General features: G+C 34.2%; 1 protein-coding gene across 3 annotated transcripts in view; it reads left to right on the forward strand.

The window, feature by feature from the left end:
- The window catches only part of nwk (FCH and double SH3 domains nervous wreck), a 147,383-nt gene that overhangs the window by 76,342 nt on the left and 53,731 nt on the right, over positions 1–17,310 (forward strand). For 2 of the 3 annotated variants that reach the window (XM_076134628.1, XM_076134629.1), the window contains exon 3: positions 13,137–13,222. In XM_076134628.1, the coding sequence (XP_075990743.1) occupies positions 13,137–13,222 (86 nt within the window). Of the gene's footprint in view, positions 1–11,359; positions 11,679–13,136; positions 13,223–17,310 lie in introns of those variants that run through there. The other variant, XM_076134630.1, reaches the window with a different exon arrangement.

The following is a 17,310-nucleotide window of genomic DNA, read 5'->3' on the forward strand; positions in this document are numbered from 1 at the left end:
TATTTGATTACAGACTATAACTAACTCTTATTATTAATTAAAAGATAGCCCGAACTATTCTAGCTCTATCATTTTGAATAAAAAATGTTAAAGGAATTGCATTTAGAAAAATAAACCTTGATTAAAACAGACCTATTTGATTAGCTCCATACTAAAATGTCATCAACATCTATTCAATAGCGCAATTATCTCAGAACCGTCGAGTATCGAGAGTTTGACATTTGAAATGTACTGCCAAAATAGTTCTTACGGAGCCCGGTAAAGGCGCTAAGAAACAGAAACGCGATTCTGTACAGTCGGTACTGGCGAGTATTGAAATTTTGACATTTAGAATGTACTGCCAAAATAGTTCCTACGACACTCGTCAGAGGCGCTGATCAGATTTTCATACAAAATTTCTCGATGACAGGTCGGTCGTCGGTAGTCAATAGTAGCAGAGAATCGAGCTACTGATTTTAGTCTCGATAACTAGCATAGCCGGTTGTCGGTAGTCAATATGAATTTGAATACACTTAACCGTAAAAATATTAGAAAGACAGGCAGACTTTTTATTTATAAAACTAGAATCTAATCAAAACATCACGATATTATCTCTTCACACGGTCGAACTAATATAACTAATGAGAGTCCAAGCTGGTACATGTGACTGCTGATCTGAAAGTCCTCCTGTAAAGTTCCAGAGCTTCTCTGTTAGCTAGTTCTGAGTTTCAGTCTGGAGTTTACTAATATGTGCTGTTAATGGCGGTAGATTTACACTGCTACCAACTTGGAGGTACTAGTGTAGGCCAATATATGATGTTTAATATTAAGTTGGCTACTGGGTAATAAGCAAATTTTTTTTTATTCGCCCTACTCAATCGGTTTTTTGGTCTCTCTACTGTCTCGTCGGTCTGCCTACTCCTATGGGAAAAGGGCATGATTTTATGTATGTATGTAATCGCACTTTAAATTATCTGATCATGTAACACAGAAGTTACATTGAATGCACTGCTACTAACGAGTGCGGGGGAAGTGGGTTTGATTTCTACGCGAAATATATTTTTGAAAACCACAAACAGTCCTTTTGGATATAGTGGCACATTGTGTGCATTGTTTGTATGTTTGTAAAATTGCTGGTGACAAAGATAAAACTCTTACTGTTTGCTTTAAAAGCTATGCATTTGATTTCATGTTAAATCCGTTGTATGTTTGTAAGAGAGTTCATAGCGCAAGAGTTCTCTTAAAAAATATTTCTACCCCAATTCCCGAATTGTTTATTAAACTTATAACAAATAGAACAACAGACTTTTGTTTCAACATTCATCAATTGGGAACGTGAAAAAGTTGTTAGTTTGTGTTTTTAACGAGTTTCTCGGTAAAAACTAGACGGTACATTCAAACTACACAGTTTGTTTTGTTCACGGCCACTAGAGGGCGCTCGATGTTGTTCAAAGTTATATTTTTCTAACAAATTGTTTTAAATTAAAATTGAAATTATTTTATTCTGAATTTTGTAAAATAAGGGTATTTACTCTGAGAGTTGAGAGAGAGTTTTATTTCTGCATCATATAAAGCTTGTTTAAGCATTGCAAATGTTGAGCTGTAGGTGGAATCTATTGTGTGCATACATAAATAAAACCAGACAAAGAATCCCACTTGCTTCTATTCTTACTAACATTTCTTGCATCATTCACATCCATTCGTCTTGTCATAAAGAACCGTTAGATTTGGTGGATTTGGTTGTAAGTACTACGCACCCGATCTTACGGGCCGTGGGCGCGTGGGTTCAATTCCCACATGAAACAATTATTTGTGCGATCCACAAATAATATTGTTTCGGGTCTGGTTGTACTTTGTGTCCGTTGTTTATATATTTGTAAAAGTCTCCGCGACACCAAAGCAACTGTTAGCGCGAGAGTTGTCTTTTTGAAAAATAAAATATAAAAATGACTTCTAAAATGTAAAATATAAGAGCTTTACGAAAATAGCAAAATAAATACTATTCCAAGATTCTCATAATCCTCTTCACTATAATAAACAGTTCACTTGAAACAATTTCACTACAAATATAATATTTTACAAAAAGGTTTAAATCCCACTCAATGAGATACTTAGAATTTGCTTGTATATTCTAAATTGAAATACAAAGCTTGTATTTTTGCCTTTTTTATTTTATTTATTTATCCAACGTGTAGTAACTACCTTTGTTGTCTGGGCGTTAATGTATCCAACTGATCATGACGTCTTAGGTTTGATTCCCATGAGGGGCAATGTGCTATAAGCGGTAGTGTATGTGACTGATCTAGAGGTTTTGTGTTCGATTCCCGTGCTTCGGGTGCCAGCTGTAATTTTCAAAGATCTTTGACGGTCGTTAACAGTAGCCAAAAGCCTGAAAGTCTGACAACTAGTCTTAACGAAGAGTATCGTGTTATAGCACAGGTGACTGGGTTGTGGCGGTTCGATAGGTAGTCGCTGCATGCAAAATACTGATATTAAGCTGTATCTGATGAGGCTGCAAGCCGACACCAATTTAGTTTGGCTAGGCTAGGTTGATATATATCTACATTGAAATACAAAGACTCAGACTGTTCTCTACATATCTCAACATAGTGGTTATATTCTCTTCGTACATTCTATTTATTTATCCATACTGCATTATACAGTTTTAAGATAGTATTCGTAAAGATTGTCCGGTGTCCTGCAACTACAATTGCTGAATAACTAAGCTTCGACTCAGATACGACAGTGAACAGGGCTGGCCGTGCTACTGTGGACATACAATATAGTTTATTCATCTGTACTTTACGGGCTAACCGGTTCATGGATAGCTCAATTCAACTTTACTGGGAGTGCGGTGGGAGGTAAAGTATTGCTGACTCAAAGGATGTTTTAAGTTGTAAGTTTGTGCTGTGGCTAACCACAGCACAAACTTGAAGCAGAACAGCAGAAATTGATCTATAAAAGAGAATCTAGGAGAGATCTCTTTTATAGATCAATTTCTGGTGCCTAGTTAAGGTTTATAGGTAGACGTCAAAGGTGGCTTGTTGTAAAACATAAGCCAGATCTCTTTACAGCATATTTTTGAATAGACATGTTGTGCCGCCCCCACGTAACGTGGGATAAGGAGAAGATAAAGAAAGATCTAGTAGTTAAAGGTGTATATACTTCACTCATGATTTTAATCATGGCTCCATCTCAATCTATAGCAAGTGATTATTTATGGTATAATATTTAACGTCGTTACTTAAGCGCTACAGAATCATGGGTTCATTCGCCATATTAATTTATTGATGCGATCTAAAAATACAAATGTAATTTCGGGTCTTTTTCTATTTTATACTGCCGATTTTTTTAAGCATAAAATCAACCGCAACCCTATAATAATGATCAAAGCCTTTTCGCTTTATGATTGAATAATATCCAAAATTATTTGCAAATAAACAGAAAGCAGCCACAATAATGCAACCAGAAACATTTGTACACAAATATTTGTTTCGCGTTGATATCGAAACCACAGCTATTGGCGCAATAATAGCAATGAAGAGGTGAATAGCACAAATCATTTTCACGCGTCACTATTGAGTATACTGGATATGAGTGGGTTAAAGTATACCTGAGTAAAGACTGGTAAAAGCATGCAAAACTATTCAAAATTATCGAGTATTTAATGTTATAGTTTATTAAAATAGTTGAATTAAACGAAATAATACTTTCCGGAAAGACACTTTATTGTTTTGACAAGAAAATTAGTAAGCTTTTCTAATTTTTATAAGAATATCTTAATAGCTCGGAGTTTGGTAACATGCCCGGTGTATGGCAATATGGCAATAGGTTTCCCTCCTATTACACGAAACTAATATTGTTAATTACGAAATACGGATATAAATATACATTGGATGTATCAATTATTTTAAATTAAAGCAATATATAGAAAATAAATACACATCATATTGAGTAAAAAATACCGTTTTTTTCTGTCTTTTAAACACTATAGGTACTGATAAATCGACTTTAATTATTTTTAAGACAGTTTGAAACCTCGCGATCAAACATAACTTTCAAAGTAATTACATACTTATGTATCACGGATAAAAAAATATCCACAGATTTCATCGAAAATTAGTTTATTGTTCGCACCGAGTCAACAAAGATTTTTGTTTAACTTTGTAGTAGTTACTTTTAGTAGCAGCCCTACTAGTTAGTAAATATTTACTAGGACCGCTAGGAGGTCCCAGAGCTCGGTTGTCGGTCGTCGGTCGTCGGTCGCTCGTGTAAACACACGTGTAATCAGCCCGACCACAGATTGAAAGTCACTGACCGCCGTCTGTGGACCGACGCGGTGTTATCAGCCAATTGTGATTCGTATTTTTAAAAACCAGTTTACAAACACCGGCTTTTTGTGGTATTTTTTTATGTACGGAGATCCGTCTTGATCTGTTTAAGTTAGATGCAATCAATGCGAATAAAGTTTATATTAAAAATCTATGCCATAATTTAAGCATGTTCGAATGAATTTCTTTTACAAATCACGCCAGTAGCTCGATTCTCTACTACTATCGACTACTGACAACCGACCTGTCATCGAGTTTTGTATGAAAATCGGATCAGCGCCTCTGACGGGCGTCGTAGGAAATATTTTGGCAGTACATTCCAAATGTCAAAATTTCGGTAGCTAGCCGGTTGTCGGTAGTCGATAGTGGTAGAGAATCGAGGTACAGAAGTACAGAGCTGTTTTTATAAAACTTGTCAGTCTTCTAGTTTATGTATCAAAGTGTTCAGCTTCCTCTTCCTTCGTTCATATAATATAATATTGTTCACGCAAACTGTACGGCAGGCAAGAGGTATTTTCATTGCATTATATTTCTCGATAACTAACATAATGCCTCAATAGTTTCACGGAAATTAGATTATTCCTGTACTATGTGATGTTCCGTTTAAATTTAGTATGAATACAAACTCCGTTTATACGGTCTGTGTTGTTCCGTGCCGGCCACGTTTCGTACTACGTGTCTATTGAAAATATGTATAGATAATCAAATCTATTGAAATAATTCAACATTCGTGAGAACATATGACGTGCAGGAGGTTTAACAAACAAATGATAGGAGTAGATAATATAGGGGCTGTTAGGAATATCTCGGCAGTTTCGGCTTAGAACGATTCTCGGTACACGATCGAGTTTAGTCGCAATAGGCATGAAGGTTATATGGGAGGACTATGTTCCTCAAAATGTAGTGTATCGAACAAGATTAGGTACCTTCAGGTTTATGTGTTGTCGCAACACTGACTGCTTCGGTGGTCTGGAGGTAGGGTGCACGACACAGGGCAAAATGCTATTAGTCTTTTCTAACTAGTATTAGCTACTTTTTCTATGAACACGAGTAAATTTTCGTGTCTTAAAGATAAAATTATGAAAATAATAAGTGGTTTTGGTAGAGCCGTTTTTGAGCTCTTCGCTTAGCAACACTCAAAAATTAATTTTTATATTAAAAGAAAACTTTACATCCAATCTTCGACATATTTGTTCTGGGATTAGAGTAAAACTCTACGCGACGACTGTTTAAGCGAGATGTTCACTTTATAAGGTGCGCTAAGCGTGCAATAAAACTTATAACTGACAGAAAATTATAACTGACTCGTTACACACCTCATTTCACTAGTAAAGGTAAAGAGACGCGTGTCTTAAAACCACATTTCTCCTCGTTATTGAATACCAAGACTAACAAGATAAAGTTTCAGTCACGGTTCAAACTATCCAATGTCGGAGATGAGACGACGCGCCGATAGTTAGATAAACCCTCTCTATAGAATATTTAACCGACGGTAAACTGACCCGGATAGCAGATAGAGATGTTATTAAGCTCTGTAAATTTAACTGAAACTATAGGATATTAAATAAAATTACCTTACCTGAAAAAAAGATTTAGATAATTTTGGATAAGGAGCACAGTCCGCTATGAGACTTCGATAGTAAATTCCTCAAGAATACTTTGAGTGATCAATTATATTATCAATATTTATAAAACTCTTTCGTTACTGAATGGCTAACGCATAGCCGAAACTAATGAACGTAGAATGTTGAAATTTGGTATGAAGACAAACCCCCATAGAGGATGAAATTCTACGCGGGCAAAGCTGCGGGCGGAAAACTAGTATATTATATTCCTGTGGTACGATATGTCGTATTTCTTACATATGGTCTTTATGTAGTAAAATATCCATTATACTCAAGGTAAACAAAGGGGTAGACAAAGAGAAAAGAAAGCCACTTACTGCTTTACCTAGAAACTATTTTCTTTCATACGTGTGTTCATAAAGGACTGTAATAATACTGGCGTGATAAGATTTCTCGTGGTAGAAGGTATCCCATGTGCTTCTTCAAATTATAAACTATCTGTGTTCTTAATTTAATCCAAATCCGTCTATTCGTTTTTTTGTGAAAGAGTAACAAACATACATACATACAAACAAACATGTATCCTCACAAACTTTCGCATATGTATTTAATAGAATGAAAAGAATGTATAAAATTTGTTAATCGATCTAAAACAGTTATCCAGCACTTATTCGTAACTGTTAAATCAAACTGAAGCTTATATTTCGTTGCAATTCTACCGCAAGATACCGCGTATTGAAACTCAATGTACCAATTTCGATGTACAGTGATTCAAAAGGCACGTAAAACGTTCCTATTTCTGTCAATTCACTTCCTTCGAAGAGCTTGAATAACTCTGTGGAGGAAACTCGGTATTTATTTATCTATTTGAGAACAGCATTTGACTTGAATGTGACTTTTATTCTTAAATTTGGTTTGACAACTTAGTAGAGGGTCTTTGTACGCAAGGTTCGCGGTTTTTGAAGGTTTACACATCAGTGTTTAGCTGGCATATGCAGCTAACGGTGGACTGTTCGATTCAGAAAGTTGTTTAATAGAACTGTTACTACTAAACTATAATCTAGATTATTTGTGCATGCCAAGGCTCACTATTAAGTCGTCGGACTATACCTTTTGCCTGCGACTTCGTCTGCAAAATCGAATTATTCTGGTTTGTGACTCGCACTGTATTCGGTCTCGTGAAATTTCCAAGATAAAAACTATCCAGTATTTTAGTCCTACATCTTGAGACTATAAGACATTGTATCTAAATACATATATAACTTAAAGGTGACTGGCTGACTCACATGGTGATCTATCAAACACAGCCCAAACCACTAAACTGATCGGTTTGAAATTTGGCATGCAGGTAGATGTTATGTTGTCAGCATCCGTTCAGAAAAGATTTTAATCAATTTTACCCCCAAAGGGATAAAATAGGAGATTAAATTTTGTATGAAAATACTGCCCTGTCACAAACAATGCAGACGAATACGCGGGCTAAAGCTAATTTGCATGTATCTACTTGTAACAGTGTGTAAGTAATGTCTTCGGGACAAGATCTACGCCACTGCTTGTAGGGTCCCGAAGTAGGTAATCGGAGGCTGAGCGAAGCACACGATACCATACTTCAGTACTCTATGAGTGGTACATCATCAACAAGAAGAACAAGAAACATCATGTATTGCAGCATCAGAGGAGAAAGGTCATAAGATAATAATAATATTTTAAATATTATAATATTGGATTGTGTGAACATTACTAAAAGATTAAAGCCGTCTAAAAAGCGCCTTTAAGTAAAAGGGCTTCGGCCCCACGTACGCCTTCCAAATGTCTGGGACTCTGTAGTCCGGAGATATGAAACAGACAAACATAATTATATGTATTACAATAAAAGATATTTTGTTTCTTACATTGATTTATAAAATATAATTTAACAATTAATAAATACTTTCAATATTAATTTTATGTATAATTTGTCATTGTACAAAGGAAAAAATATTAAAATATAAGTAAAATAAATATCATAAAATATATCAATCGGTAGTGTGGCTGACTGCCATAAGGACTCGGATTCATATGAGTCACACAAAAGTGCTTTAGGTGTTTCGTAATTTATTTATATTTAAACATTTCCCTATTACGTTGAACTAACATTGTTAATTGCGAAACATGTGTGTATGTCACCTCTGTCTACAACTTTGGTTTAACAGGCGTGATATTATGTATGTATTATTTGTTGTGTTACAAACATGCTGACTGCCGGTTCCAGACAAGAAGACTCATATCGCCTGAACTCTTGTGAGGTGGTTCTACTATAAGTAGGGACATCTCACAAGTATTCAGTTGATATTGCTTACAACACATTGCGAAGAGAGAAGAAACAACTGAAATTTGTACTAATCTATGTACTGTTGTGTAATTAATGTAAAATATATTTTTATAAAATTGTTTAGAATTTCGTAATAGCGTTTGTAGCGATATGTGGCTACGCCGTAGCAGTAACGTAGCATGTCGCTACGAAAGTGTAGCAATCGTGTGTTTATTATTATATACAGTCAATAATGTAAGTGTGTAATATAATGTAACAATAGTGTAAGTAAGTGTATGAATGCGAAAGTTTATGAGGATGGTATGTCATACTGACAACTAAAAGACCGTATAGCTAATTATAGTTACGCGACGTTTACTAGTACGGCAGTAACTGTCGCTACCAATGTGGCTTGCGGTGCTGACCTTACTTTAAAAGCGAAGGCAAACATGTGCAATTTTTGTGCCACTTAAAGATCACCAAGAAAATATGATTTTCAATCTAAACGCACTCACTCGTAAATGATGGTCAGCCGAACACAACTATTGTTTAACCTAAAGCCTTTATGAACAGACAAATAATTATTAGCTAAACACAACTGGAAAGTTAAAATATAATCAAAACAAACACCTCACGTATAAATCTTGCAAACAACTTAAACATCCTTCAATAAATCTACAATGTATGCAATTCTCGACGCAATTCTCGAAGGCGCTGTCAAGTACCTGCAATTTACGCATTCATATCATACCGGCAAATATGCACAGATATTACAAATATACGACACATCCACGTTACTTTCACACTTCAAAGATTCCTATAACGAGCTGTATCAATTTGAAATGTGCAATTTCTAGAAAATACGACGTGAAACTTTTAATTTTAACTGATAAATAAGTTTGCAAGTTGTGCGTTCATTGATCCGTGTAATCGAAGCGCGAGTTAACAAGATAGGTTTTATTTTATTTTCCAAGTCTCGTCTTACTAGCTTTCGATCGCAAATTGACTTAGCTGCACATATTTGAGCACGGTCTGTTGATCTTGTCAACATCTTGGAGTGAATGTTTACGTATATATTTCTATTTAACGGGTTCTTTATGAAGCAACTGTTTTATTTATTTGTCGTGTGGTTTGTAGTCAAAGTAAGGCCAAAGTTGTTCAATTCGTCTAAGACATGACTTGTCTTATTTAGCAAGACTGACTTTTTACGTGTCCTCCTATGCTGTATTATAGGTACAGTGAATGAGTTGAGTGAAAACATACACTAAAAGTGTAAAAAAGCAAAATATGTATATTGTATACATAAAACATTTTAGCATCCATCTTAAAGAGCTGAACATTGTATCTATCTTCAAAAATCAATCCAAAAAAGACTTTTGCTTTAAATATTTATTTCACAATAGATATAACACAAAACTAACAACGCACACAAACTTATTAATGATGAATCTGCCTAAATAATATCTGCAACAAAGCCAAAGCCAAAATATTCCACACTGTATTCCGAATATCGTATTTTCAGTTCATTCGTGTATTTCAGTAATTGTTAGCAAACCCAATCATGAGGCATCATAGCAAAATATCCAAAATATCATGCCACAGACGGGCACGTGTCGATCACTGATGCCTGCCGGTGGAAATCACCGAATGCGCACACAATTCTACGAATAACCAACGTTGTCCAATTACTGCGTAGTCGACTGCATGATCATTTTGGATTAACCAAGTTACGGACTAAATTCACCTTCTAAATGTTGCACGTGTAGTATTAATCTCTAGCTCATGACTGATGTTTATGATCAGCTTCTCTTAATAAGTATCGATACCGACAGTTCTTTTTATACATTTGTGGCCACTTTATATCGGGTTGGTTATCCGACAGTTATCCACAAGCAGTGACACTGGTTCTTTATCTACATACTTGATTGTTGGCAGTTCCTTACGAGACCAGCTTATCACTAATCACATTGAAAATCATTTCACGATCGAAAAAAATGTCCACGATCTCTTGTTAGCTCTCCTTACATGATTGGCTTTGAGTTTTAACAAGCCCTCTTTAATGACTCCATACTCTGTTTCAAGCTTGTGTTAGATTAATTAGTTGTATCGACTATAAGTATTAACATTTAGCCTAAGCGACAAAGGTGTTGATTTTGATTATTAAAAAATCTTTCACCTCGACGCGCCGCGACGATTTAATTCCATCTCAGTATTTGTGTCTGTAATTTGTTTGAGAGGTAAATAAATACTCTTATCGAAAAAATCGTTACGGTTTCTAAGCGTTTGAATATTAACTTCAAACGATCGTCTACTTGGTGTAATGATATTTGGTTGTTATTTATTCTTGTCCGTCGGCAAAAATGCGTTACTAGTTTTATTTTAGGGCTAACCTTAATGATTTTTAAGCAAATACGGACGGTTATCGTGTTGAACTTATTCTTATTATGACCTTTTTTACAGTTCAAACTAGCTAAAGCTAGCTAGCTGTACTAAAGTGACGGAAAACAAACAATCTGCTTTGAATCACAAACTATTGCTGCCTATAGACTCGAAGCTAAATGAAAGCTATACAAACGTTTTCCGCGTAACACACGTGACTATATATTTCGAAATGGCCACAAAAGCAAGCTTAAATCGCTGAAAAGCGAGTCGTTTATGAAATGATAAATGAAATAGCGCAGCATTTTCCTTTACATCGTTTTAATGCTTTCCGAAAACACGGCTTGTTTATTTGATAAAATCCCTAAATGTCAGTGAGAAACGCCAATTAACTGCACTTGTGAATGTCTGGATACCACTCTGTTTAACCTGCAGCATCGTACTCCATCGCGAAGAGCGCTCATTAAATTTTATCCCATAAAAACTAGCAGAACATTTTGGGCTTTGAATGAGCGTTTATTTAGGCAAAAGCTTTGTACACACGACAGTCAGTACACACTGTCTATCTCCATTTATAGTACGAAAAGGCAAACTTTATTTGTAAAATAAAATAAATTTCTAGCCGGTCAAAGCTAGAAAATAATATATCCTATAGACAAATCCCACCTATAGAAATAGATGTGTGCAGGCATTGCGCTCGTATGCGTTTCCTCTTTGTTATTTTACAGCTGCGCCCTGAAATAATCGTCGCAATACCTGAGAGCCAATAACAGAACGAATACGCAAAAGGATCCGCCCCAAAGGATTAACACGGGGCCCCCACTATCGAAGTGATAACGCGAGCGCAGGCTCTCACCGCTCAGTTCGCGTCTCGACTCAGTCTCGGCAACATGTTTTACAAATTAAACCAATAAATCACCGCCAGTAGGAATTTTCCAAGTCCAAATTATCTTACAAGTGTATAAATTCTAAATTTTTCCCTAAAAATTCGCGTCAACTTTCTTCAAGATGCCTCTCCTAGTGGCCAAAAAATTCTGCTGTAAAATCGATCCCGCTAAACGATCCAAACCGTTAAATTTCAAAGTTAATACTAACGTCAAAGTGCAGATGAAACCGGAGGAATTTGCTAGCGAGGTGAGTTCTCTTTCAAACTTCATTCAAACTAGTTTCAAACTGCAGTGTATATTAATGATTGGAATAAAGGCCGCGAATATGATACGTGGCCAATTAAAACGAAACTAATATTAGAAGCAGCCGGGTTTATACGGTGTAGTTAAATGAATAGCCGATCTCGGAAGCGATTACGATCTGTCAATTTCAATTTTCACAACACGAATTCGTTGAATATTATGTGTGAAATATTAATGAGTTGCAATTGTTGCTTCGTATTTTCGGTAACATTGTCTCAGAGAGTATTGTGAGGGGAATATATTATTGTATCGGGATTAAAGAGAAGTGACTATAGGTTTTTAAATTGTTGGTTATTTAAATACGTGAGTAAGAGTAAACTTGGAAAATTATATTCGTGCTTAAATTACGGTGCTTAAAATATATTTTTATGATAGTGTACGGATAGGTTTAGTAGTTTTATATAAAAATATAAAGCCTTTAAAAGCTTTAGTTGCGTTTTACATAAAAAAAAATTGTTCTCGATTAATATTCTACGCCATTTATTTTTTAAATTTATTTTAAAATAAAATACTGGCAACAAATGTTTCAATTCGCTTTCGGCTACCAAATGCTCCACCCTAGTTTCATATTTATTCAAGTTAATGAAATGAAACAAACTTCCATATAACTTTGCAAATAAATAATTAAATTAAATTACATCACATTTTGCTTCACAACTATCTCTCAAAGCCACTAGATTTTATGCAAAACTCAAAATTCGGGAATTCTAAATTAATATCAAATAGTAAGAACTCGAAAATTAATTGTGAATGTTTTACTCAAAGGAAATTGAGAAAACGATTATTATATTAATTGATTTACAACATTTCAAGGTTTTTATTTGAAATGCGAAGTTCTTCCAATCTTTAATAGTTTTCCTACCCAATCAAATCTCTTTGTTGCAATCAATTTCTTCTCTGAATTTAAAGTTGTTCAAACGATAGATATTGTTATTAGTAAAAAGCATTTAAGTCTTTCTTTGTATTTGAAAAATAACTCATAAGATTAAATATTTTTCAAACAATCACATTTCAAGAATATCAATACGAAAACTAACTCAATCTCCAATGACTTAAAATACTTGTCATTAACTTTTTCACAAGCAAATTAACCCCTCAATATTGGGTCGGGGAAAAAGTCTTTTCGCATTATAGTATGTATAAACTTGTAATAGAACATGTTCTCTACACAAAAAAACTCAATATTTGTGTACGTCACGAGCTCACTAAGAAACCTGATGAACCGTGTACTCATTTGTGATTCTTGGAGCTAGAGAGATTTTATTACAAGTTCATACATACTACACTATGTATAAACTTGTAATAAAATCTCTATGCGAAAAGACTTTTTCCCCGACCTAACAGATCCCCCCTCCCCTCCCCTCTTTAAATCATTTACTAACACCTATTCCTTTGTCCCCAGGCTCTCCTGAAGATCTCGTCCGCGTACCTGAACAAGAAGATCCCGAATATTCCCGACATCAAGGTGGATGGCGCCGAGGAAAAATGGTCAGTACATAGAATATAAGCTCGCGATGTAGAATGAAGGCTGTGCGGCACATCAAATCACTTGTTTTACACTATTAGTTTAGCTTTTCTATAGACTTGGGCGACTGCTGAATCTCAAATTTTTGTTGCAGAAAATAACATTTTTTTGGTTTGTGATAGGTCTTGAAAGATTTTTGAGTCGAATTTTTAATTCGGGTTACTAAATTTTCTGGTTTAAAGTGGATGTCTGGGTATTTTTATAAATAATTGTTAATTTCCTCTAGAGTGTTTTTTCGAAGGCAAAGATAGTTATGAAGATTAAATATGTTCTTTACAAAAGGGACTTCAACTAAAACGGAGTTAGGCAGTTATGTGAGTTCGAAATCTGATTAATTATGAAAAAATACATTTTCTGGGGTTAGTAAAGATATGGAGTTGACATTGATGAATTTAAACTTTTCATTATAATAGCAATATATCAATATGTTGCTTGATCATTTCCTTTTTTATAGTTGGAAAGTAACATTAAATTAAATTCCTTCAAGGTATAGGTAATAGAGAATTTCTAAATTAAAATGACGAATTATTTTGATCTATACATTTATTTCAATCAGATTTTAGTCATTACAATTTGGCAGCATCTTGGCGAATATTTCTTTTCTTTTAACACGCGAATTGGAAGCTCTTTTCAAAATTTTACATTAAGTAACAAAACCATAATCAAAATTTTTGTTTTAACATCAGCCACTCATTTAAATCATCAATTTATAGCTATCAGCTAGCGAATTTTTTTTTCACTTGGTCTTATTACTTTATCCATTTAGCGACAGTTTATAACTAATATAATTTTTTAATTATGTATCGTAAAACATTACTATCTAGACATTCTCTTAGTTCATATTATGTTTATTTCAATACTCTTGTCTCATTACCTAATTGACCCTTTACAACTACAATGTAAGCACTCAAATCAAACTTCGGTCACAAAACTTTTACAATCACTAAACTACAATCTTAACAAAAACTCATAATTTCATTCATAAGATTCTCTACTACTTAAATTCCACCAAAAACACATTACTTTCAGAATATATTTCAGAGGTACAACATACACAGAATATCAAAACAATTACTTAAAGAGCATATAAAAACTTAACCGGGAATAGATCACCTAATGTTACATTTATACGACAAGGCAAAGACTTAATTAGTAATTGATACCAACACAATTAGATTGTATGAGAAAACGCGCGCCATCTTGAGAAACATAGGTAAAAACGGATAAAACAAATACAATAGAGTGTTGATTTATTTAATTGCAAATGAATTAACGCAAACACGTATTTCACCTCGGAATGCCTGACGTGGATGAAGTTCTTATAGTTATAATCATGTGTTGGTCAAATTAATTAGTAATTTTTTTTCCGTGATACTTAAATCATGCCTTTTCCCCTTAAGGGTAGGCAGAGACTAAAGAACGGCATTTGCTACGAATCTTACAAACTTACTTGCTAAATTCATAATCATACAGAATCATTAATTTTCGCGATCTCTTAATATATCAACAAAAAATCTCGAATTTTGTTCTCACAAACTTAATAAACCAACAAAATTCGAGTGTTAGTGAAAGCTTTACATCAAAAAAATAAATTTGGTTCGCAATTAACAATGATGACTTTAAAAAAAACCTAAAATCATCAGACAATTTTTTGATGCATCATAAAATTAAGTTTGGTTAGCAATGAAGTCTAGCAAATATAAAATCATCAGACATAACATCACGCCAGCTATACCTAAAGACGTAGGCAGAAGTGATAAGGCAATCATACTTTAAAGAACACTTGCTACGATCCGTGGTAAGCCTGCTTCATTCACATTCATACATCTTGTCATACATGCTCAACGGTTACGAGTACTACTCACGCGATATCGTCGATACGATCTGTGTTCTACTATTGACATCTCTTAGCAAAACCGTTTGTTTACATATTGTGAAACGGCTTAAACAGAAATTTATTTTTAAAAGTGTAGGTAAAGTATTATAGAAAATATGCACCGCTCGAAATTTTGAATAATAGTCCCTTTCGATGAAGCTAATCTTTTTTATTCATTACCCGATTACGATAGCAAACTCCAAGCCATTATTTAGTAAAGTCTAATAGAAATAAGGAAATAACAACAGCCCTTTGATAGATGTACCGACGAACAGACATTGAGGCACTCAAAATCTCAAATATTTGTTGAAAAATGCCTTTAATAGAACTTTTTTGTATCTATAGTATTGCAATACAGACTCGCCGTATGCAGCGACCAGCCAAATTAATTAACTCACTGCACTGACGTCCAATCAGGCAGTCGAAATTTGATGCCTGTATCATACAGGGGCAGTTTAATTAAGTCCCGTCAGAAACAACCCCTAATTAGTCTGTACCCTTCAAAACATCCCCTGTTTAATACATAAGTGAGCTTTGATTTGTATATGACTGTCTGAACGGTATGGATTTTGTCTGGATAGGGGAATGATTTTGGCAGACTGTGTGTTGGTACTTATATTTATTTCGTCGGGGTATTGATAGATTGTTGGTTAGTGCAAAGATGGATAAGTCTCATGTCAAAATGTTTTCCGAATTCAATTGATGTTGAGTCAATGGTTAAGAGGTCCGAGTTGCAGTTGAGAGATCGTGGTTTGGTGCATTGCTGTTGCACTATCAACCAAAACATACTTTTGAAACAAAATTTTGAGCTTAATTTGATGTGGACAGTTCTGCTAGTTATTGCTTGTTTTAAAATTAGTTAGAACTTTTGATAGAGTTAGATAAATGACAATTAAATCATGAAACAAAGATCTTATGTTCTTAAAACAAGTATGCAACTATAAAAAGAATAATATTACAATGAAAAACAAACTCCTCGTCTCACATCAAAACATACCTAGAAATTCTAAAGATCTCTCTCTCCTGTATAAAGAGCTTAACAATTTTATTGTGAAGTACAAACATTGAAATCTAAATATAGGCCTTTTTAGAACATCTTTTCTGTTATCATAATATTTCCTTTTTCCCTTATACCGCTCATATTTCAACTCTGAAATATTTTTTATTCATTGTATTGTATATTCTGGACGATTTATTTCCATCTCGTAATCTTATAATCGATAATATTAATGGCCTCTTTATTTTTACCTGCTTCGAGTGAAGAGGAAACACGAGTATAATGATTATTATTTTGTAAACTTTATAAGGACTTAGCTATTAATAGTTAGCAGAAACGGTTAGCTATCAAAAACACCGAAAGTATCAATGCTATTTTAAAAGGACTTTAGGGAAATAAAAAGTATGTAAATGTAAAATATGTATTGCAAACTTATCATTGAGGATATAATATTGAAAACCATAAATAAAACTTAGATTATACTTGTAATATGATCGAGGCCGTCGGATGTCGGAAAATTCTAATAAGTAACTATAACTTAAACAAATTATAAAACCAGAAACATTACACCGTGTTTCTAAAAGTTATCTTTAGTAACGTAAATACGGTCGCTTGTTTCCAAACTATGCAGAGCCCGTTGCTATGGCAACCAGACATCGGATAAACTTGCATTCATCGTATAGACGAAACAACATTCGGAAGCTTTTAAGTGAAATCATGTGGTTATTTAAACCCTACACAGACGAGAAATAAGATTGTTCATTATAATGATAATTATGTAGTTTTATATTAAAGATAGAAAACTGTACCAAGTTTCGTTAAAATCCGTCAAGTAGTTTTTGTTTCTATAAAGAATATACAGACAGACAGGCAGACGGACAAAAATTTTACTGATTGCATTTTTGGCATCAGTATCGATCACTAATCACCCCCTGATAGTTATTTTAGAAATATATTTAATGTACAGAATTGACCTCTCTACAGATTTATTATAAGTATAGATAATGCGTGTTGGCTTTAAACCCTTCGAAATCACGATATTAAAATTCCAGAACTCAGTTGTCCCGAATTTTACGAACTCACTTTTGGTATCGCACTCAGTATAAATATATTTTTTTACGATAACCGATAATTTAAAATTATTTAAAAATAAACTACTATATTTCGTTTGCATACTT

This window comes from Anticarsia gemmatalis, chromosome Z (genome assembly GCF_050436995.1).
Source record: "Anticarsia gemmatalis isolate Benzon Research Colony breed Stoneville strain chromosome Z, ilAntGemm2 primary, whole genome shotgun sequence".
Classification (NCBI taxonomy): domain Eukaryota; kingdom Metazoa; phylum Arthropoda; class Insecta; order Lepidoptera; family Erebidae; genus Anticarsia; species Anticarsia gemmatalis.